The 26325-nt window shown below is 37.8% G+C and overlaps 1 protein-coding gene across 4 annotated transcripts in view; it reads right to left on the bottom strand.

The window, feature by feature from the left end:
* Dip2c (disco interacting protein 2 homolog C) overlaps window positions 1-26325 on the bottom strand; it is a 416803-nt gene that overhangs the window by 120689 nt on the left and 269789 nt on the right. For all 4 annotated transcript variants that reach the window (XM_031359583.1, XM_031359584.1, XM_031359585.1 and 1 more), the window contains 5 exons: window positions 25393-25518; window positions 21810-22019; window positions 8034-8168; window positions 6402-6521; window positions 4145-4342 (listed from right to left, as the gene is read on the bottom strand). In XM_031359583.1, coding sequence (XP_031215443.1) covers window positions 4145-4342; window positions 6402-6521; window positions 8034-8168; window positions 21810-22019; window positions 25393-25518 — 789 coding nt within the window. The remainder of the gene's footprint in view (window positions 1-4144; window positions 4343-6401; window positions 6522-8033; window positions 8169-21809; window positions 22020-25392; window positions 25519-26325) is intronic.

Raw genomic sequence — 26325 nt, 5'->3', positions numbered from 1 at the left:
TGGTAAGAAACAATACAAGGAGCGGTGTTTTTCCCCCACAAATAATTTAAGCCTTTAGACCTTTCTTACTGTAAACAAAGTTGGGAAACTATTCTAGCTGAATAATTACACTCTGTTGCCACTAAATAAAATAAAAAGTAATGTGTTATAAACAAACCAATCAATTAAAACTATTCTACTTTGCTAATGCTTCAACTTCATTTTCGGCTAAGACAGTTGGGAGTTAATATCATTATACACTCACACACAACCTAGTTTTACATAGAGTCTCACAAAACTACAAAATCCAAACTGTGAGCAATTCTTGAAATATACTTAGTATTTTTACATCTTGTAGTTTTCAGAGACAAGAAAACTGAGTAAGTGCAGGTGGCAGTATAAATCAAAAGAGAATAAGCACATCCAGAATGGCTGACAAAGACTATTTTCTTGAGCATTCCTTGGATTTGAATGACATCTAGGCTGCTGTACAGACAGCATAACTGCAGAGCAAGGGCACAGATGGATATGGAAGCAGGTAATACAGACTCACTAGAGCACATTACCCATAAAACTGGAGCAAGGATTGGAGAGACTTACCAGTAACAACAGTGAGGGAATGAAAAGGCTGTCTTGTACACTCCTAACTCAGGCAGCTAAGTCCCTGACAAACTTAAAGTAACTAGATGGGGAGGAACTCACGAATTCCCACCCCTACCTGAGGAGCTATTGGCAATTAATGGCTGGGGGCAGAAGAGTCAGTTTTCTTCAGGGATTCAGAGAGGCTACCCATGCTCTAAGAGATAGTCCTACAGCCATGCATATCTCAGTGGTGGTGAGAGAAAAAAAATGAGCACATTAAATTGTGAGCAGAAAGAGGTGGTGGAGATAGGGGAAGAACTGAAAGGGAAAGAATGGGAAATAGATTTGATCAAAATAGATCACATGTACCTATGGATATTAAATGTTTTAAAATAAAAGGAAAAACAGAAACATTTATATAGTACAAAAAATATGTACTTATAGGTATCCTAGCAGAAGAGAAGGTGGATGAAGATGGAGAAGTGAAAACAGAAGCACTGTGTAGTAGTAATTTCAAGAATTACGATCATGGCATTTGTATTTCATATACTTCTGATTTCTACTGCAACTTGAAGTATCAAATCCTTTATAACTTTATCTACATTTTCTACTAGATATTCTAAGTTTCTAAGCTGAGAAATATGCTGCCTTAGAACTTAATAGAAAGAAGAAAACCAACAAAGTTTATGCTAAATCATAGATAATATTCTCTATTTTAAAGTGTTCAATATAGCCACAAATATAAAGAGACTATAAAATATATACTTCCAAACCTAACATACTCTTAAACCCAAATCCCATTTTGGTACCTGAAATGCACAGGTGCCCCTGAGGCCCCACTCTCCAAATACTGGGCTCTGCCTAGCCCGATTACTTAACATAGCACCTGACTTTTAAACTTGATGACTGATTTAAAACTCATAATTATCCAAGGTGTTTGTAATATAAAAACAAAGCCAAAGTTTAAAAAGATAAAAGTACTTTCTAATATCATCCATATAGAAGTAAAGTGAGCCATTTGTTCTTGTAGCTATGAAGCTTAATTCTTTGTGAAGCTGAAGCCAGTAGTATGAAAATAGCTGTAATCTGTTTTCTCCATGGTGATTCAACTAAAAGAAAGGCCTCTGTCTAGCAAAGCAGGCTATGTGCAAGAGTTTAGTGTACATTAAGAATGCTGTGAGAACTAAGGGAAACCAGTTTATCTGGCTTTATATACTGTGTGTCCAAATTTTATTGTTTCTGAGTGATAGATGTCAAAGTGGAGCCAACCAGACACAATCATAAATGCCATGAATCTCAATAAAAGGTTAAAATCTCTCTCAAGTTTGAAAAGTGACAATTCTAAAAGTAAATTTTCGATGTTGAAATCTCAAAGGCCAAATCCTGATCTCACTGAGAGAGTAGAGGTAGACTTTGTCAGAGGGATCAAGGTCTGGGGATGGGGTTAGTCCACTTACATGCAGAATGATAGCACATAATGCCGAAGAAATACCTAGAAATCTGGTCAGATATTGTCTTGAATATGTCTGTGAGGTTGTTCAGAGATCAGTGTGGGTCTGGATAGATCAGCTAGGGATGGTCACCCTTGATACTGATACCAGCTACCCAGCCAGGAGACCAGAAAGAACATAGGTGGAAAATGAACTGTTCTTTCTGAGAACTACAAAAGAGCTTTTCTTTGCTGCACCAGAGATCAAAACGCTAGGCTTGGAAGGAGGAATTAGCTCATTGGAAGTATGTGTGCCTGACATGCACAAAGTCCCGAGTTCAACCCCTACCAGAGCAAAAACAATGGCATATAATAACACAGGTTCAGAATCAGCAGCTTCTGGACTCCCAAGAGTCAGCGGGCTTTTAGCTTCCTACTATTTAGAATTGTCAGCATTATTTTTGTACAATTTGGTATGCTGTATCTTTTATTGTTGTACTGTTCCTATTCCAATACTGGAGATACAAATGATATAGATGTTCACACAGCTCTAACTCATTTTATGCATTTTTGTCTCTATAAAAGTACCTATGGTATTAACTTTTACTATCAATATTGCTTACATATGTAAATGCAATGAAATTTCCTGAAATTAGTAGTTGCCCACATTATATACTTGTACTTTTTTGTTTGTTTGTTTCTTTTTCGAGACAGGGTTTCTCTGTGTAGTCCTGGCTGTCCTGGAACTCACTCTGTAGACCAGGCTGGCCTTGAACTCAAAAATCTGCTTGCCTCTGCTTCCCAAGTGCTGGGATTAAAGACGTGAGCCACTACTGCCCAGCACTTGTACTCTTATATGATAAAAATTACCAAGACTTCAGCTTTCTGCTGACTATAAACTTAACACTGACTCAAATGGCTTTGATCAACCTTGTCCAAAGACTTGGGCTATCCACCATGGCATTACAGAGGACCGGGGTTGTAAAGCCAGTTGTATGTGATTGCCAATGCTAGTGATAGACATGTAGACTTTTGTTTTCTGACTTGGTTCTCTATGAGTACAGCACATCTGCTCGTAACTGTATGTGACTTGCATTAATAAACCTGAGTGTTTAGTTCCACAAAAATGTTTCTGTTCTTACATGTATTATTGTAGAAAATGGCCCATGAAGTATTATGCCAACATTTTCCTATCTTTTGGCTACAAATCTTTATTTGAAAGTGTAAACAAAGCCAGGTATAGTACATGCCTTTAATCTTGGCCTCAGAGAGGCAGAAGGTGGGTGTCTGAGAGTTTGAGGCCATCCTGGTCTATATAGTAAGTTACAAGGAAGCCAGAGCTACATACATATACATACACACACACACACACACACACACACACACACACACACACAGAGACATACATACACACACACATACATACACATAGACATATATACATACACGTAAAATGTCTTCTATAGAATTTTAAATATTTTTCTATAATTATTTTTTGAGATTTAAAACCTCTGGGACTTTAGACTTCAGGAGTTTCTATCATCTTTTAATTTCAGCATCTGGGATTACAGCATATTGGAATTCTGAGGAATTGTGACTGAAATCTAGGCCCAAAAGTTTAATATATACTCTGTACTGATTACCAATGAAAGTATTTATTTTAGGGCCTAGAAAATGGCTCAGCGGTTAAGAGCACTGACTGCTCTTCTAAAGGTACCCGAGTTCAATTCCCAGCTACTACATGGTGGCTCACAACCATCTGTAATGGGATCTGATGCCCTCTTCTGGTCTATCTAAGGACAGCTATGGTGTACTCATATAAATAAAGATAAATAAATAATATTTAAAAAAAAGAAAGTATTCATTCAAAAAAAAAAAACAAGATCAAGTGACATAGTAGAGTTACAATCACAGCTTTATAAATCCATTTTGGGTTTTAAGTTTAAAAATAAAAAAGTAGTAACTCCTTTATCAACACAATTTTTTAATGGAAAATGTCTTTAAATTTTCATCTACTTTTAAACCAGAAACAAACAAGGCAACACAGACATAAATGAGCCACTCAGAAGATGTGTATTTTTTCTCTCCATTCAGTAGAGGTCTTTGCAGATAAGGCAAAGGTCAGAGAGTGAACCAAGTGCACTATGAAATTACCATAAGTGAGGATGTACAGGGGTTTTCCATTTGTGTCCATGGTGGTCAGGCAGGGGGCCTTCGGAGAGATGGTCCCCCATCGTTGTAGTGCAGCTTCTAAAGAGGGTGGCCAGTTTGTGACAACTCCCAACTGCTCCCCTCTTGTGGCCAGCATCTGAGCACCCTCTGGCTTTGGTTGGTTTGGATCTGGTTGTTGAACTAAATACATTTAAACATACAATATTTTTAAGAAAAAGACAACCATTTAGTATTATTTTTTAGTTGCTTAAAAGAAATCTAAGAGATTAATACTTAAGGCTGATGGCAAACATGCTTTTCTAAAATCAAACAATTATAGATATAACACAAAAGCATTGAGTTCTTACAGTTTCCAAGGCAACACAGAATGGGGAACTTAGGTGGGTGTGTGAACATTTGTATGTAACAGACAAAACCGAACCACATGCCTTGAGTCTCACATTTAAATGCATGGGTTTACACAAGGAACTCAAGAAGAAGGAAGACCAAAAGGTGGACATTTCATTCCTTCTTAAAAGGGGGAACCAAATACCCACGGAAGGAGTTGCAGAGATTAACTATGGAGCAGAGACTGAAGGAAGGACAAGCCAGCCTAAATATAGCTATCTCCTGAGAGGCTCTGACAGTACCTGACTAATACAGATGTAGAGGCTCACAGCCATCCATTGAACTGAGTACAGGGTCCCCAGTAAAGGAGTTAGAGAAAGGACCAATGGAGCTGAGGGGTTTGCAGCCCCTTAGGACGAACAACAATATGAACTAACTAGTACCCTCAGAGCTCCCAGGGTCTCAACCACCAACCAAGGACTGCACATGGAGGGGTCTGATTATTCTGGCAGCATGTGTATAGTAGAGATTGCAAGTTTGATCAATTGGAGGAGAGGACCTCGGCCATGTGAAGGTTCTGTACCCCAATGTAGGGGAATGGCAGGGCCAGTAAGTGGGAGAGGGTGGGGTGGCAGGCATGGGGAAGGGGGAGGCAACAAGGGTTTGTTTTTGTTGTTTTTGTTTGTTTCTTTGTTTTTTGGAGGGGAAACTGGGAATGGAGAAATTTACATGTAAATAAAGAAAATATCTAATTAAAAAAATGCATGGGTTTAAAGTTCTAATTGTTAGCACACCTTATTCAAAACTCCAAAAGGTTCAGTTCTTATATTTTTTCCCTTGAATGACAAAATATTGGCAGAAATCTACAAATATTCTGAATAATAAAAGCATGGTAATAGTACTTTCAAGAGTAAAACTAAAAGCCTCATCATAGAACAGAGTCTCGTTTATTTTAGTTCAGATAGGTGTGAAACTGAAATTATTTCCCCTATTTCTAGAAAAGCATTTTCTCTCAGAGTTTGAGGTATCACTTCAACCTGCTATCTGGAAAATCAGCTGAGTCTTCCATAAATTTTATTGTATTTTTCAATTTTCATGTGTATATTTGCATGGTGTGCATGTGTGTATGTGTGGGTGTGTGCTCATATGTATATATGAGTGTGCATTTGAAGACTGGAGGTTGATGTGAGAAACTGTCTTCCATCATTCCTCTACCTTATTCGTTGAGGTAGGATCTCTCAGTCAAATCCAGAACTCATAGATGAGGCTAGTCTCACTCCACAGCTTTCTCTGGTGATCTTACCTATACTTTACCAAACCGTATTCTGCATGAGTTCTAGGGACCGGAAATCCTATCCTCACACCTGTACCAAGCACTTATTCCAGTTGTCATCTGTTTGTCCGTCCCTCAGCTGACTCTTAACTCCAGTTAACAAATAAACAAGATGCTTGGGTTTGATCCAACAACAGATCTCTTTGGTTTCAATTTTAAATTGTCTAGTTGAAGCCCCTACCATTCATTCTAACTAAGATAGGGGGCAGAGTCCCTACTGTGTTTCTCCAATCTCATAAGTTCGTGTGGAAAAGGACACTTTGGTTTTGAGCCAAGGATATCTATAATTTCATTTTGCGTTTATATCACAACACTGAGTCCTTACAAAGAGGCCTAAGTCATAGAACAGCATCACATTATACTGAGAGGGACATATGGCTTCAAAGCTCTAATTGCATAGCACTTGGTGTACCTTTCAGATATGCATTGGGAACAGCAACCTACACTAACTTAGAGTTCTATTACTGAGAGAAGGCTAGATTATCACTCGTAACAAAATAAAGTCACTTTGCATAAAATATAGCACTGTACAAGAAGCCAAGGGCTTCATAAAAGAAGGGGGAGAAAAAAAATACTTACCTTCTAACAATTCTTCAAAGTCATCAACAAAGAATTCCCGTAATGGTGGCCGCTTTGGTCGTTTAAGGGTATTGACAAGCTGCTGAATTTTTGCTGATACCCGGCTACTTACTGGTACACCTGAAAAAGGGGACCACCATGGACATGAACAAATTCTGGAAGGAATAAGAGAATTTATGAAAAATTTCCCAAACATTTTTGTTTCCTGTCATGGGGATACATCAGAAAGCCTAACCTAATACAAGCTAGACAGCACTGACCTGTACTTCCATTATTTAGAAAGAATTTTTAAAGTGTACTTTCAGAACCAAAAAATAAGTAAAGCTCTGAAAACATGGAAGAATAGCCATAATTCTCAACATCTAAACACAGTATCTTCTCATCAATTAATCCAAACCAATTTGGTTCTGATGAATCCAAGTCTAGTGGTTTAGAAGCTTAGGTGAGAATGTTAGCAATACTCCTGAGTATGATTCTGAGGTGAGGGTGTACATAGTATGAAACACCGGAGAACATAACACAGGAGTCAGAATTTTAGAATGAATAACCTAAATCTGACATAGTTAGACAGAATCTACCCAATTCTGAAGCTTGACAGATTTCAAGGTTAACAAAAGTTTATAAAATAATGACAAGAGTATCAACAATGATCAGTTTCAGTAATGGGTATATAAGAGAACTAAAACCAATGCAGTAAGATGGAAGAACAGCCAACTCTATATGAAATGGAATGGTTATAGTTTTAATTGATATTTATGTCTAAGTAGCATTAGGACTTCAACCATGCTGAGGACAGCATGCCATTTGTTAAAGAGATGACCAGAGCAAGATATTTAATTGTGAACCATCCAGTTATCATAGCAACATTAACAACATTGTAAGGAACATGTATTACAGCAAGTTGATGCAGTTTTGTCCACTTTTCATAAAGTAAAAAAAAAAAAAAAAAAAAAAAAAAAAACTGTAATTTTACTGCTAGATCCTATGCTAACTTTTATGACACTGGCAGGAATATAACACAATTAAAGCAGAATACATCAGAAAGTATACATCTGAGGTGTGTTGATTTGCACTGAATACTGGGAACTAGTAATGTTACTATAAAACACCATGATTTAAAATATGAGAACTAAGAGAAGTCTTTTACTCTGTGTTTTATCCAAGCACTGATAATTTACTTCCAATTTTGAGGAAAAAAAAAAGATGACTCCTTCTCCGAAAACCTAAGGCATTAACAACACCCCTGTAAATCATTTTTTTTTCATTTAACTTCATTTTGCCTTCTGAAGTAGGCATTCAAGGTCTTAACACATACTGTAATTTCTTAAAGACTCAAATGACTCAGCCAGTATTACTTATACATTACCAAAAACAACAACATATCATTAAATCTATTTCTTCTCATGGCTAAATTATACAATATTTACATTCTTTTTAATAAGAAGAAATTCTTGGACAATTTGGAGATAATTTACAATTTTTAGTCGTCACCTTCTAGAAAAGTTCCTAAGGAAACTGACAAGCAATGAGTGTCTAGAAGTAGCGCCTACAGTCAGAAAGATCAATAATAGTCATAGTAAGGACAGCAGTACAAAGTTCTCCCGGAAGGAAGTGCCTCTCTATAAGACATACCATCACCAGTCTCCATGAGCTCAGCATTGCCATACTTTGGTGCTGTCCGGGATGTGGTAGAGCCCTGCGGCCGTTCCACTTGTATTGAATGTTCTGAGGTGTATGTGGTTACATCAGGAGGTGCAGAATGATTTTCTGTAAAGAAGCACAGGAGATAATTTTCTTATGAGCCTCATGGTTATTCTGAAGGTCGAACAATAGGACCTCAAAAATGTCTGGAATATGACAAACTCATACAAAAGGATCATTTTGATCCAATATAGTGACACAAACCTGTGTTCCAAATACTTGGAAGCAGATGCAGTTAAGATCACAAGTTTTGAGATGAGCCTAGCCCTATATAAGAAAAGACCATACCTCATAAACAAAAAAAAGATTACTCTAAACCAAAGTCAGCCACAAAACTCCCAAACAAAGGTGATTAATGTTAAAATAATGTACAGCATCTCTAGTGAAAAATAGGTAAAGATCAGATTTAATTTCCTAACAGGAGCAAGATCAGTGACTCACCGTAGCATTTTAACTAGAGTACTGCCTAACATGATCAAAGGATAAATAAAGGATCACATGCTATGTGCCTGTCCCTAGAAGCGAGGCACTTTTCTTACTGTGACAACAGAGGCAGCAAACAACTCAAGCTTCCATCCTAGAGTTAAAAGGCAACACTGTTGATTCTAGGAGAGCCTGGGAAACATTTTAATCTCTCTGTGCCTCAGTTTTCTTACCTATCAAATTGAAGCAATAATGGTGATTCCCTTAGATATTAGGTAGATTGAACAAATTAATACATGTGTAACTCCTAAGATATTCCTGATAAATGGTGAGAGACATCATGAAATAGTTAACTACTTTAATTAAAACATGAGTAGTCTTAGTTACTCGAAAGAGCTTATAATCTAATGCGTATTGAGTGTCACGCCATGGCTATCTTATTTAAAGTTAGTATTGCTGTGATAAAATACCATGAACAAGGCTGGGCAATGGTGGTGCATGCCTTTAATCCCAGCACTTGGAAGGAAGAGGCAGGTGAATTTCTGGTCTACAGAGTTCCAGGACAGCCAGGGCTACACAGAGAAACCCTGTCTCAAAACAACAACAACAAAAACAACAAAAAACAAAACAAAACAACCCCCCCAAAAAAACCAAACCATGAACAAACAAATTTGGGGAAGAAGGGGATTATCTGTCTTATACTACTACAGCATTGTTCATTATCAAAGATATTCAGGACAGCTACTCAAACAGGGAAGAAACTCAGAGGCAGGAGCTGATTGCAGAAACCATGGAGGGTGCTGCTTACTGGCCTGCATCCCATAGTTTGCTCAGACTGCTTTCTTATAGAACCCAGGACCACCTGCCCAGGGACAGCACTGTCCACAATGGGCAGGGCTCTCCCTCATCAATCACTAATTAAGTAAATGCTCTACAAGCTTACCTACAGCCTGATCTTATGTAGGCATTTTCATAATTGAGGCTCCCTCCTCTCAGGTCAAATTAGCATAGAACTATCCAGTACAAATGGCCAAGGAATAGGAGAAACTCCCTATAGTATTCAGAGTCAAGCTCCTCAATGGCTCAGTGGCATTAGAACAGTTTTTATAGTTATTAGAGCATTAAGACCATGTCCAAGAGATGATCAATGAATTAGACATGTGTAAATTACAATAATGCATATCAGAATGCTAATTTTGATTCACTAATGCATATTATATGGAAACTTTAGATTGCCTGCTTTATATTACTCCATGTTAGAAGTATATAGTCTTTTACCACCTGAAGATGGCTGTCTTAGTCGCTGTTCTATTGCTGTGAAGAGACACCATGACCAAGGCAATTCTTTTTTTTTTTTTTAAGGATAAGATTTATTTATTTTATGTGTATGAGTACAATGTAGTTGTCATCAGACACACCAGAAGAGGGCATCACATCCCATTATAGGTGGTTGTGAGCCACAATATGGTTGCTAGGAATTGAACTCAGGACCTCTAGAAGAACAGCCAGTGTTCTTAATGGCTGAGCCAACTCTCCAGCCCAGACCAAGGCAATTCTTATAAAAGAAAGCGTGTAATTGGAGGCTTGCTTACAGTTCCAAGCTTAAGTCCATTAGCACCACAGCAGGAGCACAGCAGCAGGCACAGCAGGCAGGGGCTAGAGCAGTAGTTGAGAACTACATCTTGATCTGGGGCAGGGAGAGTGCACCTGGGCCCAGCATTGGCTTTTCAAGCCTCAAACCCCACCACCCCTCAGTACACATTTCATCCAACAAGGCCACATCTCCTAACCATTTCAAACAGTGCCACTCTCTAATGACTAAGCATTCTACCTATAGAGGCCATTCTTACTCCAACCACCACCGTGACATTCATATAAAAAAGTCTTTCTTCTTTGGCCTCTTTAACCTTACACTCAGCTTCTGTTTCATGGACACTTCCATCAACAAAAGTACAAAACCACCACATAGGAAAACATGGCTGTAAAAAGCACTTTTATAGTCAAAGAATTAAAACAAGATGAAGGCCATCCTGTTGGACCCTAGGCACAAATGTGCACAAGAGTTTTGGAGTTTGGCATATATACACAAATGACAGAAAACCTTCCACTGACTTGAGGGTATTACAAATAAATTTTGTCTAGTAAGCAAATACACAAATATCAAGCATGTGGATAATGACAGAATTCCTACAGAAATTTCCTTGCATGTACTATACAGCTGTCTTGGATAAAGATTGGTGGTTGGGGTGTAGTAGCCTTCCTGAGGAGGCTTCAAATGGACAACCCTGGGTAGACCATCTGGTCTACCAGAGCCACCCTGAGAGCCTTTGGTTCCAAATACTTGGACAAGATGTTTGAGGAATATACACAGGACTGAACCACATGGGTCCAAGTTCTATAATGAAGCTCCCATACCTTTGGTTCCTATTTTATAAATGATGGTGACACCTATCTTATACTCACCTCACAATGGCAGTATAGTGGCTATTCCTGGTTGTCAACTTGAGTATATCTGGAATGAACTATAATCCCGAATTGGAAGGCACACCAGTTATCCTAATTTGAAGGCTGGGAGATACCAGTTTCTGACCTGGATCTTGGCATGGAGATCTTGAGGCATAGTGGCTATAAATTCCAGAAGATTAAGACAAGAAGATCTATGACTTCAAGGTCATCTGGGATTAAAGGTGTGGTGGCACATACCTTTAATCTGGGCTACACTTTCTACTGGAGACCTATATAAGGACATTGGAAGGAAGATTTACTCTCTCTCTTCTTCACTTGCTTGCTTTGTGGGACTGAGCAACTGCTAGATCCTTGGATTTACATTCACAGCTACTACTGCCCATTGTTGGGAGTTGGACTACAGACTGTAAGTCATCAATAAATTCCTTTACTATATAGAGACTATCATAAGTTCTGTGACTCTAGAGAATCCTGACTAATATAGGCAGTGAGGGAAATACACATACACTACTGCTATATTTCACTATCATTGTACACACACTGTACTGAAGGAGAGATTCTCACCACCATGTCATTTTATAATGTACAGTGGCACATTCAACAGCCAGTTAGAATCAGTTGGTTGTTTGAGGCTTGAGTCATGGACTGTTATGTAGAATCAAAGGTGACAACAGACTCCTAAAAAGACCATTCACTGTGTTCCTTCCTAAGAGTATCATGCTCTTTCATGGTCTGAATTCTCAGCTTGCAACTCAACTCTCAGTACATCAGAATGAGACTGTATATTTAAGTTCAGGTACTTTGCAGATGGTTACCAAAACAAATGAACAAACAAAAACAAAGCTAGTAGAATGGACTCTAATCCACTATATTTGATGACCTTATCAGAAAGAGGCATCAGGCCAGAAAGATGGCTCAGTAAATTACTGAGCAAGTCTGATGGCATCAGTTTCATCCCAGGAACCCACAAAAGAGACAACAGACTTCCAAAAGTTGTCTTCTGACCTCCACATATGTTCCATGGTACATGTTCTCTCAACACACATACCCAAGCAAACCAACAAGCAAGCAATCAACTAAGTAAATATTTTTTAAAGAAAGAAGACTCAGGGTACAGTCATAGACGGAGAGAAGACCATGTGGGGGATTACAAAAGACATGGTTCCCTCTGAGCTAGGAGAAAGGCCTCTGAGAACTCAACACTGCTTATACCTGCACATCTCTAACTTCTAGGTCCCAGAGCTGAGGTATCACAAATAATCCCCTGTTCAAGTCTCACAGTCCATGGCATTTTACTATGACTGCCAGATAAACTGTTCCACATCCTTATGGGAAATTTCTGAGATTATAGCCCCAAGAAAGTGTGCCTTTGCTAGAAATAGTCATGTGAGTACTAGAGGAAGGAACAGGATGGAGGACATGTCACGCGATTGACTAATCCTATGAGGGGAAGTAGGAAAAGAGAATCATCCAAGTTTCGTCTTCATCTTCTTCAACTCTGTATTTAATCTTGTCACACCCCATCTGTGCTTCTGCCAAATAGGCTCTCATTCATGTTTCTAAATGATATAATTCTCTAGAACTCCACTACCTCATGGCCAAACATTATACCCTCTGGAGCATCCCATTGCAAAACAAACAAACAAACAAGCAAACACCCCACAGTGCATGCTAACTTGTAATGAACACAATCCAAAAGGCATCCTGTAAAATGGCAATCTCTGAGTCTGAACATCCTGAGGTTCAATTTTCACATTAGCCATGCATTTCAACATACTATATCATTAGGGCTATTTAATTAGAGTTTGCATTAAACAGAATTCCCACTTCTGTGAGGGGGTGAATAATGATTCTTATATATCTGATAGTGTAAAAAACATTAGGTACAGTGACAGCTGGGTAACTTCAAAGTGTTTCTAGATTTATATGTGCTGGTTAGTTTTTATTATCCACTTGACACAACCTACGATACATGGGGGAGGGGACTTCATTTGAAGAACTGCTCAGTTAGAGAGGCCTGTGACCTAATGACTGAAGAATTCGATTAACTGATGATTGAATATGAGAGGGCCCAGCCAACTCTGGGAAGTATTATCCACAGGAAGGATATCTTGGGCTATATAGGAAAACTAGCTGAGCAAGCCAGAGAATAAGCCAGTAAGAAGCATTCCTCACACTGTTTGCAATTGTTTCTGCCCTGACATCCCCCAGGGATGAATTATTACCTAGAAGTATAAGTTAAAATAAACCATTTCCTCCCTAAGTTGCTTTGGTCAGAGTATTTTATCACAGCTAAAGAAAGAAAAGCAGTTTATGTATCACCTCGTCTCTTTCCCCTCAAGATCCCCACATTTGTCCTCACTATAAGATAAAGCTACCAGACGTTTAAAAACCTCTGCCACTGTAATGACACAAGACCCTTTTTCTAGTATACATCAGGATTTGAGGAATGTTTTGAAGGTTCTTGCATATAGCACCTGCTCTGGAAACACCTGCTGAGGGGGTGAGGAAAAAGTTGGTTCAGACCAAAAGGGTAGGTTCAAGGTTTCAAATAAGCTCAATAAGCTCTAGGCTGGAGGTCAAGCAGTCCCTATGCATCAGAAAAACTTAAAGAACTCTCATATTAACAGAATTTGTGTCTTAAATTTTAAGACCTCTCACTGCTCAGTTCAGTTTTATAAGGTTTTTTTGTTTGTTCTGTGTGTATATTCTGTAGGTACACATACTCAATATGTCCACCCACAGGAATCAAAGGTTGATGCTAGGATGTTTGCTCTCATCAGTTGCTCTCCATCTTTTTTTTTTTTTTTTTTTTTTTTTTTTTTGAGACAGAATGACTTCATTTAAGCTAGACTGCCTGGCTAGAAACTTTTAACAATCCAACTGTCTCCATCACCTTGAGTTCAGTTAAAGATACTTGTGGCCATACTTAACTTTATACATGGTTGCTGAGAATTTGAACTCAAGTTCTCATGCTTGCATGAGCCAACACTACAAACTGTACAATCTTCCTAGTCCTCACCAGGCTTTTAAAATCAAAAGAAAATGACTCCCATCTTTCCAGGTCCATGGCAGGGGTTGCTTGTACTGTAAACCCTATCCTTTGAGCTACCTCTGTGACCTCTATATCCTCAAAATAGCATGTGAACTTCACACAGGAAATTCCTGGATCACCTATGCTGGCATCACTACTGCTCTAAACAGTTGGAATGGGTCCTTAAGAATTTGAAGTTGTACACGATTCAACGGGAAGATAGAGAATGCTATAATTCAACCATTTTCATGAAAGTATATGCAAACTGTTTTTTACCTTTCATCAGTACTGGGATATCTTAACTCACTGTCATGCCTTCAACATGGAAAATGTTACGTTCCTGTTTATAAACAGCTGTCTGTTGGCCCTGATCAATATCAAGGTATTAGCTGATCCTCTTTGCTGAGCCTCCCTGAGTCACTGCCTCTTCACTGATCTAACTCCTTCCTAGTCACAGACTCTGAAAGGTCGTCTCTTCTTTCTAGCTTCCAGCCACATGGAGTTATAAAATGACCTCCTTAGATACTGAAGCTATAAAAAATTTATATCCTACATAATCTATGCTCAATAAATGTAGGACAATTCAGAGTATGAGTGAATACATGAATGAACACATTAGCAACCATTTCCAGAGAAGACCAAAGAGGGGTTTCTAACATCATCCTCAAAGTAATATTCTATAATCTTAACTGTAGGACTGGTAGTCCCAAAGGGTCAACAGTAGAACTCACTCATGAGCTATATTATATTTCAGTCTTTACATAAATTTTAAAGAAAGATAAAAACCTTTCAAATTTGGTATTAATATGCAGAATACAATGTGGTGTTGGCTGACTGATTGAGAATGGGTAATGAGTTACTATTTCAAAGGAACCCAAATTTTCATTCGTTGAAAAACTTTCAAGCCCTAGAGTCTTACGGATAATTCAGCTACCATTGTTCAATGAAAGCAGAAACCAACAACAACAAAAAACAAACAAACAAAAAAACTGTTTCCATCTACAAAAACGATGCCTATGAGACAGGCCCACCAGACCACTCAGCCTACCAGTCTGCCCTGCTGTTTCAGGTTCTTGGCAGGTTGGCAAACAATGGGTGGGCTAGGCTTCTATAAAACAGTATAAGCCAAAATACTTCAATAAGAATGCAGAGAATATGGCGCACACCTTTTATCCCAGCATTTGGGAGGCAGAGGCAGGCAGATTTCTAAGTTCGAGGCCCGACTGGTCTATAGAGTGAGTTCCAGGACAGCCAGGACTACACAGAGAAACCCTGTCTCGAAAAAACAAAAAACAAACAAACAAACAAACAACAACAAAAAACAAAAACAAAAAAAAATCACACAAGAATGCAGAGAATATTTAAACAAAGAGGAAAAGCAGAATGCTCTAGTGTCCTGGAATTGAAACTTAAATGTTGTCCAAACTGTAGGTGACACTCAGACTAGCCACAAGATTTGCATGAATATGGGCTGACCACACCTCCTTTTGATCAGGTGTAAATATTCCTCTTTAAAATGCACTAGACATGACCTAGTCCTCCACAAAGCCACCTGATGGTGACAGAAAAGCAGAAGTGCCTTTATGAGGCAAAGCATCCAACTTATCTGCCAACCACTGCCTGCTCCAGGAGACTGTCAGCTTGAGTTTTCACTGAATCAATATCCTCTCCCATGTGTACTTAAGCGGAAGACAGGAGATTCCTCTGCAGTCTCCCCACAGTAGAAATTGAATAACATGGTCTCTAATGGTGACGCAGCAGCAACTATTGTCTCAGCCCAGAGTAATATACTAAGGAAGATCTACTATATTATACAAGTAAGAACACACACACGATGATATCCAAGAAAATATTATACTCTATTACAGCCAGGAAAATATTGAATTCCTTTTGTAGTTATTCAGCTACATAACAACCCTCTTCTAACATTGCTTCTGCCACAGAATGATCTTTCCTGTTTGCTAAACTCCTAACAGTGATTCATAACTGATCTTAAATCTACATTATCTATAAAACAAACCAAGAGAAGGTTAGGTTGGAAAAGGCTTCTGTGATTCCATATTTAAGGATCTGAGAGTCAAGATTGTCTTTCATTGATTATACACAGTTCCTCCATATACGCTTCCTCATATTTATGATATAGAAATTCCAGAAAGATGTGATGTGAAAACAAGGCTAGAACTATTATTTCTCAATGTACCTGTAGAAACCCAATGACATAATGTCCTGCAACCAAACAGGAACTGCTGCCAAGGACTCCCTGAGCATAGACTAGATTAGGGATTTCACTCAGCCTTTTGTTCTGTGTCAGGACCCAAGAAAGAATCTGGGAAATTCATGAGCATAGAGGCGTGAATGACTATTACTACTTTCTAAATTAAATGCACTTAAAACACAGGTAATTAGAAGTTAGTGATTAGGTGAAATTTTACCTTGTGTACCAATGAGGCATTCTTATAAAATTGAATGCTAATTTCCTCCAGAGTGGGATGTGCAGAAGATGAAGGATTAGCATACTTTTGGAGCTAATAAGCATTATTTGGATTTTAATAAGTCAGTGTAAAATGTGTTTTGAAGAATCACATTATGAAATTGTTTCTAGCAGAACGTGACAGGTCCAATCCATGTTTTAAACATCTTGATAGTAAAATTAGAGGACCAGAAACATAACATAGATTACCACTGACAATCTCTATTCTACCTTGCATTATCTTATAGAAGACTTATGATTTTTAGTTTGCTTTTAGAGTAAAACTGATTGAAATTCTAAAATCTAGGTTGACAAACTATGAGTAGTGGTTGTGCCTGGCACTGATTTTAGAAATATCAGCACACAGATGTGCCTTTGTGTAGCTTCTTTAGTGATGGAGGCACCATGTTCAACAGCTGCAGTGATACATGCACACAGAGCCTAAAATATTTATTCTCTGTCCCTTCACAGCAAAAATTTGGTGAGCTGCTCTAAAACTATAATGCTTTAACTGCAATACCACCTCCAGTTGAGAGGAGTTGAGACAATAGGGGGATCTCAGCCCTTGGAAGCCAGGCTGCAGTAACATCACCAATTTCAGTGCTATTTCAAGGCTATAAATGTTTGAAAAGTATAAATATGTATGGTGATTACAGATAAATAAGGGTAATTTATAATGGTGCCTATTCAAACTCTCTGAATAAGTTTCCTAATAAAGCCGACTCCACAATCAAAACATCCAACTGCCAGGCTCTTGCTCATTATAGAACAAATAATGTATCTCTGTGGTAGATAATCAAAGATTTTTACAAATTAATTTTTGTCGTGTATTTGTGTTTCTATCCGTACATATCAGTGTGCACTTATGTGAGTATGCACATGAGTGGAGGACACAAGTTGACACTGAATGTCTTTCCTCCATTGAGTTAACCTTACTTTTTGAGAGAGGGTCTGTGATGGCTGTGCTTGGTTGTCAAATTGACAACATCTGGAACTAACTGAAACTTAGCTGACTGGTACACCAGTGAAGATTTTCCTTAATTAGGTCATTTGAAATGAAAAGGCACACCTTTACTCCAGATCTTTTGAAGTGGGAAGATCCTCCTTTAATCTGGACAACACCTGGTGGTATCCTATATAAAGGACACAGAAGGAAAGAGGCTTTGCTCTTTCCTTGGTTGCCTTTGATCTCATTGGCAAGTTCATTCCTTCACTAGCATTAGAGTCTACGTCTTCCAGATTCTGACATAGAAACACCACCTGAGATATCTAGCCTCCTGGCCTGAGCTACCAGATTCCTTAACTTTCAACCTGGTTGATTAGCCATTGTTGGACTAGTTGAACCATACCCTGTAAGCCATTCTAATAAATCCAGTACACACACTAATACAGGGTCACTCACTGAACCAGGAACTCAGCAGTTTTCCACACTGGCTGGTCAATGAGCTCCAGGAATCTTTTTGACTCACTAGGACAAGCATTACAGACAGGGACTACAGACCCAGCTTATTACACAGCTAGTGGAGAGCCAAACTTGGGTCCTGATGCCTGCATGGCAAGCACGTACCACCTGAGATATCTTCCCAGCTCAACTTGTTATGTTCTTAGTAGAATACAAGAATTTTTATGAGAATTCAATAATGCAAACAGTGTATATTGAAAGCAGCATTCATGTCAACTGAATTCTAAAACATTTTGGGAAAATCAATTACTTTTATAAAGATTGGGTTAATAAAACTACACTCTCAGCATACTCTGAGACATTGTTGTCAGATGAAGGCATTATCAAAATATTACAGATGCTTAAAATCAAGAAAAAATGCATGTATACAGTCTGTTTTTGAATGTACAACATGTTATCTGCTCTGCTTTGTTCTTAGTTCTTACCCTATAACATACTAATACAGTGTGTGTTCAATTTCCCTACTTACGTTATCTAATTCCTATATTTTACTCAACACTTTTAAATACATATTACAGAGTTTAAGCTCATCTAAGTAAATATACTGACCAGTCTAAGTTACATTTCTCAACTTTTCATTCTGGTAAAATTTTATAGAGCATTAACCCCTTCACTTCTAACTAAGGTTCTTTAGAGTTTTTAATTTTCTCTTCTTTTGCAGTATTTAGGTTGGAATACGCCACAAGAAGCAAATACTGAGCTAAAATGCCCAGCCTTATAATACTTAATAAATACTTGCATAATTACATTGAATGAGCCAGAATCATTCTGAGTTGGGGTGTGTCTCAGTGGTACAGAGCTTGGCTAGTATTCATAGGACCCTAGGTTTCATGCCCATGAAACAAGTTATCCTGGTTACGGTGATGGAGAGAAGGCCAGCAAGTCAGTGGATTAGTCTGTCAGTAATGCAGGAAATGAGGACATCAGTCTGCCCATTTGTACTAGAATTCTAGTCTCAGAACTTAGCACTGTCAGGACTGAGGCTTGGCTGTTAGGATCATCAACTGTAGAGTAACAAGCATATTTTGCCATATATACAGCAAGCACCACAGGAAAAAGTAAAATGAGAGCTCAGAATAGAATATTTTCTATCCTATAGTAAGCCAGCCTGGCTTACCAAAATAAATGGAGAATGTCTTAGACATATGTTCAATAAAATTTGCAGTAAAAAATACAGAGATTTGAGATTTTGCTTGAACCAAGGAACAGAAGAATGCCCATTTTGGGAGAGACTGCATGGTTATTTCTTGGCTTTTCTCACCTGTATGCAAAAGAAGTCTCTTCTGGCTCCACATGAAGCAACTGGCCCAATAGAATCATATGTGATTTGGTAGTTTATTTTGCCTTGAGCTTTGTCAAACGTGCATACATATACATGGAGGCACACACTCTATTTTACTATTTTCTTGTTCTAAAGCTTTTGATGATCTCAACAGAAGGCCAAGTGCTGCCAACTTTGATTTTTATCTGCCTTTGTCTCTGGAATGAAGTGTTCTAATTTTCATAATTTTATTATCTTGCCATTGCTTTAAAAATGGCAATTCCTATAGATTAAATCTCAGATATTCTAGGAACGTATCCTTGTGCCAAATGAGAAATTACTGAAATGTCACAAACTCTGGAGTTATATTTAGGACACACAGAGCCTTGGTGTGTATGAGTAATGCAACCTTTTATAGTTTGGATAAATTTAATTCTGCATGCTATAATTTCCTCAAGTATTCCAAGTGTAAGCTCACAAAAGGAAAGCCAAAGGTAGTGATTAATTTGTTCAAAAATACTAAGAATTTTACTGTACCCCAGTCTAGTCCTCACTCTCAGGGCAGAAGTAGGACATCTGGGTCTGTTCTCTTCCATTACTTTTTGTGGATTAAGATGCTTAAACAGTTCAATGGTGAGAGGTTTTCACAAGGTAAATTGCTTGGATAAGATACATTATGGTCTTTCTATCATATAGGCAAGTAGAGGAAAAGCCAGGTACTTGGAGGATCTCCTCTTAGTAAGATTCTGAGAACCTTTTTTTTTTCTTTTAGATATTTTCTTTATTTACATGTAAATTTCTCCATTCCCAGTTTCCCCTCCAAAAAACAAAGAAACAAACAAAAACAACAAAAACAAACCCCTGTTGCCTCCCACTTCCCTATGCCTGCCACCCTTCCCTCTCCCACTTTCTGGCCCTGGCAGAGAACCTTCTTAAAAGAACAAAATCAGAGAATATAAATACTCTCATGACAAGTTGGTGGGTAACATGTCTGCTCAGAAACCATGGACAGCTGACAGCCTTGGCAGCCATCCTAAGCTCCAATAAGCAAGAATAAATTGTTTTGTCTAAAATATTTAATGGTGACATTTATACACAATGTTTAATTTTCCAATATTTCAAATGGGAGTTGTTGGTAACATTAACTTGTAATTTTCTTCAAAATGTGTTCAACTGAAGTAATATCCTTTTGAAAAGGAGAACTGCTTTAAAAACTTGCTCAGAATGTTACTATTTTCTCCTTTTTATTTGCAACAGTTCTAAGAGGTACAAGGACAAGAAATTATGGTTCCCATTTTTTTCCCCTTCACTGATAAGTGACTTCAAGAACCCAGAGGTTGTTAATGGGGAAACTCAAAGCAGATGCTGTTCTTCAGGAAACAGACCAGCAAACTCATTTTAGATACAAGAAAGGCCAATGCTTTTAACTTTGTTCACTGAGTTCAACTGAGGTGAAGCTTAAAATGTCAGTTTGAAATTACTTTACTTGCCCATCAAGTAGTTAAAGATCCACATTCTAAGTATCTGCACTGACTGTGGCATTTTTAACTCATTCATTCTATTTCCTGCTCCCTGTTGAAAGATAACTCCGTAGTATTGCAGGCATGGCTTGAGGACTGCATATCTGTCTCATACTCTCAGTTTGGATGAGAGTTTGATATGCAACTGCCTCCAAGTACCTGGCCCTTGAGAGTGAGGAGCAGTAAGTAACAAGCACATGGGTGGAAACGGTAACACTATTCACATATTTCATATGAAATATTAAATTATCCATAATTACTCATCTAACACACATTTCCTCTAATTATTACTTGCCTGCATTTCTAAACTGTTTTCAGATGCTCCACAGTCATGCTTCTGGTATTTGGATTTTAGATTTTTACTTTTCATTATGTATGAACCTGAGGATAGACTCATGTGAGTCTGGCTGCCTGAGGCGCCCAGAGAGGCTCCTGGATTCCCTGGAGTTGAAGTTACAGGCAGATGTGAACAGTTGAATGTTTGTGCTGGCAACAAAACCCAGGTCCTCTGCAAGAGGACTATGTGCTTTTAATTCTGCGGGGCCACCTTTCTAAGCCCATCTTGTACTTTTTCTAATCTACATACCTTCTTCACTCTAGAGTCTACATGCAGAATAGTTGCTAGTGCCTAAATAATTGGAAGGCCCTTGGCAGAAATCATTAAGTCCTTCAAGTTCCCCACTAACAGCAAGTGTAGTTTATAATCTGTTGTCTTTATCAACACTACAAAATGTCACTGACTAGTTTATTTAGCATAAAATACAAACATGTAATTAGATATGGCTGCAAGCTTTCCTAATGAACAAGATGCATTCTAATACCAACACAAAGCTGGCAGAATTCTTGCTACATGAGATTGAGGTATTGAATATCCATAAGCAACAGTTTCAGAAATGTAGTCCAGTGCAGCAACCCAAAATCTGAAAGGTTTTTCCTGGTATTCATCAGAATTGATAACCAGAGCATTCTGAGAGAACAAACGAATACCCAGTGCTAACTCAGATAATGACAAAAGCAAACTAGGCAAAGGCAAAGACCCCCATCCCTCCAGGCTATGGGCATCTCACTCACCTATGTGTGTCTGGGCCATGACATCTGCTAGCCGGTGTGCTGCCCCACTGCCCCCACTCTGTGTGGAGGAGGAGGAGGTTGTTGATGTGGTAGATCCATGGATGGCTTGGCTGATCCAATGCTCCATGTTGATGCTGCCCTGGCTAGAAGTGGGGGTTCCCTGGGAATCACCCTGCACTGAGCCTTCATCTTCTGAACCTGAAGAAGTATCTGTTTTCAAGAAGAGATTTGACTTGTTAAATAGTGTAGCGAAGATGCCCACCCCTCAGTCTTGGTCCCTTTGCACACACTACCAGGAATTCCTTCAGAACCATAGCGCTCGGCTTCAAACAATCTTGAAGTTATTCAGCTCTCCAAATATAGTTTTTATATGTATTAAGTTTCATAACTAAAATGCTTTAAGTATGCTATAGGAAATTTATCTGGATATTGCACCTAGGCAAAGATGCTTGACTTTTTCAGTTTAACTGTTTGAGAAGAAGCCAGTATCTTCTTTGTATGAACACATTAAGTTACAGGATGGGGCACCATTTTCTAAGACATGCTTGAGCTGCTTCCATGTGCTTACAAATAGTATTGCTGTGAGTTCTTCAGACTAATTTTCTGAACTATAAATTAGTTTTAGGCTTAAAAGTAAGAACAACATACCTACAAGGCTCCTCAAATTTTGAGCTTTTAATGAAGAAATGGCAGTACAAGAAGAACTCACTTTAAAGTACACATACCTTATCTTCATCTCCAGTAACTTACCCGCTTTGTGTTCTGTCTCCACCTCTAGAGCTCAGTACATACTCATAACACCACATTTTATGCTCAATAAAATCTACTCACTTTTATAGCATTCATATACTAGAAAAGTTCTCATATTTAGTTGGTTTATCTTTCTATATGAAAAAGAGATAACCTAAGGAAAATGTACATTACTAATGAAAACTAATAGGTATATTTTCATTCAATATGTGTTCAGTTAGCAGCAATAGGTTAAGAATGAATGACTGCAGTGTTTGGTATCTAATCTGCAGGGTAAGAATGACTTAGGAACCTGTCAAGAGATGAGTTAGGTGATATAATAAGAAATGAGAACTCAGAAATATCTAACAGGACAGGACAATAACAACACCATTAAGAATAGCTATACTATTTTATCATCATCCATGCTCTCTACATTTTTTGTTAAAAATATTAGAAAATTCCCTTTAGCATATAATTTTTATATAACATTATTTATATAGAGTAAAACTTAAATATTTTAAGTATTTATTTTTAAAACTTTGAGAGGTACGAAAATGAATACATAAATGGCATGGAAGTTTTCACATTCCCCTTTTTAGTCAATCTTTCATTTCTTAACAACATCCCTATCACCTTTCAAGATAAAATGGTAGCATAACATCCCTCTGGACACAGACACAAAATCCTCCACAAAATATTAGTTAACTAAACAAGCAACATACAGGATGGATGATACACTATCACCAAGTAGTGGCTAGAGTTGGACACTAAGACCCACAATTAAAGTTAAAGTTAATATTTAAAGGTGAATTAATGTTACTAGTACACTTAAAAAATGGCAACATGTGGTACCCTTTAGCACCAGTATTTGGTAACATCAAGTTAAAAATATTCAACAAGCTTGGGCAGTGATGGCACATGCCTTTAATCCCAGCACTTGGGAGGCAAAGGCAGGTGGATTTTGGAGTTTGAGGCCAGCCTAGTCTACAGAGTGAGTTCCAGGACAGCCAGGGCTACACAGAGAAACACTGTCTTGAAAAAACAAAAAAAAGAAAGAAAAAAAGAACAAAACAATTCAACAAACTATCACTTCTAGTCAACCTTATTTAGAAGGTTAAAGCCAGTGAAACAGACCTGTAAAACTAATTACAAACACCTGAATCTAAAAAGAAGCGTCTTTACTCGCAGATGGTATAATCTTGTAGGTAGGAAACTAGTACAAATCCTCCAAGATTCTAAATTACTGAAAAATGGGCTCCTGAGCTCTTTGGTACAATGATTTAGTGCTACCAGATGGAAATAAGAATTTCCATGGGACCTTCTTAGTTCCTGTGGGAGTATGCTGTTATAAAAAGTGAGACTAGTCAAGTGTTTTAGCTCCCTGTCTTCACAAGAGATCTCTCTCTTACACTCATTGTAATGTTATCTACCCTACTGTAGCATAGCTAGAAAGCCCTCACCACAGGCAAGCAAATATCTTAACTTTTCCTGTAACATAAGTCAGCCATTTAAAGTTAACCATACAGTTAACTTTATAAAACATAACCTTTATATAACATAAAGTTAACATACAAACTATTTTACTAGTCACATAAAACATAGTAATTTGGAAAAAAGAAAGTATATATGCCATTACTTTCAATCATTTTACATGAAGAGTTAAGTTTGTCTGTGGATCAAATTATGCCTACTGTTTGGTTTTGTAAACTTTTACTGGACAGCACTGACATACAACAATGGCTGTTTTTACACTACAATAACAGAGGTGAGGAAAGTGAAAAGAAAACCTATTGAAGTTAAAATACTGTAATTTAAATTGAAATTACTCACACTCCACAAGTAATACCCAGTGATCCCTGTTTCAGGATACCATCTCAACTGATTGATCAATTCACTTGATTTCTTCCAAAATACAATAATATAGTATATTAGTATTTTAAAGATTTAACAATATGCATACACCTTTCTAGCTGAAGAAAGATCTATGTAACTTCAACTTTTATAACTAAAAGATGACATATATTCTGTATGGATAAATAATTGAGTAAACTTTTATAAGGCTTTGAGTATAATTGAGTGTTGATAAAAAGTCTAAAATTCTTATTAATATAGGTACAAACATAATGATGTCAAAATTTTCCCTTACAAGTTATTCAGAAGCTGTTTTTAGAATGTGATTCACAAAATTGTTACCTCCTGGGCATATACCTGAAGGACTCTATGCCAACACTACAGACACTCTTGCACAAGCCACAAGAGCCAGGTTATAAGATCAGCTTATATATATTCTTCAAGAAATGAGTGAATAAAAACTATGAGGTTAGATACATGCAATAGACTTATTCAGCTGCAAAAACATAAAAAATAAAATAATGTCATTTGCAAGAGAATGGATGGAGTAAAGAGAGTTCATTGTGTTACAGAAATAACCCATACTACACATAGAGGAACCTGCATGTTCCCATCCACCTTTAGAATCTAAATGTGTGTGTGTGTGTGTGTGTGTGTGTGTGTGTGTGTGTGCGCGTGTGCGTGTCCTGAAGAAGAGAAATATAAGAGGAGAGAATAAGACCTAAAGACAGAGGACAAGAAATTGGAAATGTATGACATAAAAGGGAGCAAGTGATAAATTGGGAGAATGAAAGGGACAAATCAGAGGCATATGGGGGATTAGGACACTGAAGAGGATGAGCAACAACAATGTACATGTGCAAATCCTGTGATTGAGACCCATCATATTGTATTCTGACTTAAAAAATTTCAAGATTGTTGCTGCTCAATAGTTACCAATTAATTCTAAGGCACATGTGGCACACATTTAAGAAGCAGAAATATTGAAGTTGTTGCTCACCTGGGGGAGTGTAGGCATCCATGGAGGTCTGTACAACCAGGGATCTTCTTTTGGAAGGCATAGGTACTGCCATTTTCCTTTCTTTGTGTTTAGCAAGAGCTGCCTGAACAGCTTCTGTATGAACATCTGAAACCAAGAGAGACTCTAATTATTCCAAAGTCCTAAGACCAGAGCTGCCATCCAACCCTGTGTCCCTGTAGTACATTGGATCTTTTTAACTAAGCTCAGAAATAAATGGGTAAAGGAAAGCATGGTAGTTCTACCAGAATGAAATTCCCAGTGGAAAAATATATTGATTAATTCACTTTATTAGAATTGAAAATATATAAACAAAACATTGGTGCCCAAATACGTGTGGCTTTTCATAAAATGAATGGACCTTACCCATTACAGGCCACCTGCCCAAATTTGGTAACTCCTTCCAATATACTGTTACAGGAGCTATGTATGCCTCATAACTCACTACAGTCAGGAAGTGTAAGCTACAATCCAGGCACTTTGTTAAACATTTTATACGTATTAACCCATAATATAATTTCCACAGATATTACTGAATGCCAATTCTGTTTTCTTTTTCCATGGCTGTGGATGGAAGGGAAGGTGCTGTATATGTGGGACAAAAGCTTTAACACTGAACTACATCCCTAACCTGAATGAACGCCTACATTGTAAGACAGCATCTTACAAAGGACTTAGGGTAACAAGACAGAAGCAAGCACTGAGTTTCATGCGGCAATTTTCTTTTCTCTTTTTTAAAATCTGTAAAAAAAAATTGATACATTATTTGATAAGAACTATAAGGTATAACCCATATTTTTTAGTAAAAATAGATTTTTCCATACAATTTATTCTAGTTCAGGTTTCCTCTCCAACTCCCAGATCCTCCTGACTCACCATGCTTTCCTCTCTCTCTCTTTCTCTTTCTCTCTCTCT

This window comes from Mastomys coucha, unplaced genomic scaffold (genome assembly GCF_008632895.1).
Source record: "Mastomys coucha isolate ucsf_1 unplaced genomic scaffold, UCSF_Mcou_1 pScaffold7, whole genome shotgun sequence".
In the NCBI taxonomy this organism is placed as follows: Eukaryota; Metazoa; Chordata; class Mammalia; order Rodentia; family Muridae; genus Mastomys; species Mastomys coucha.
The sequence above is the reverse complement of the archived record's forward strand: the minus strand, read 5'-3'. Positions and strand labels throughout refer to the sequence as shown.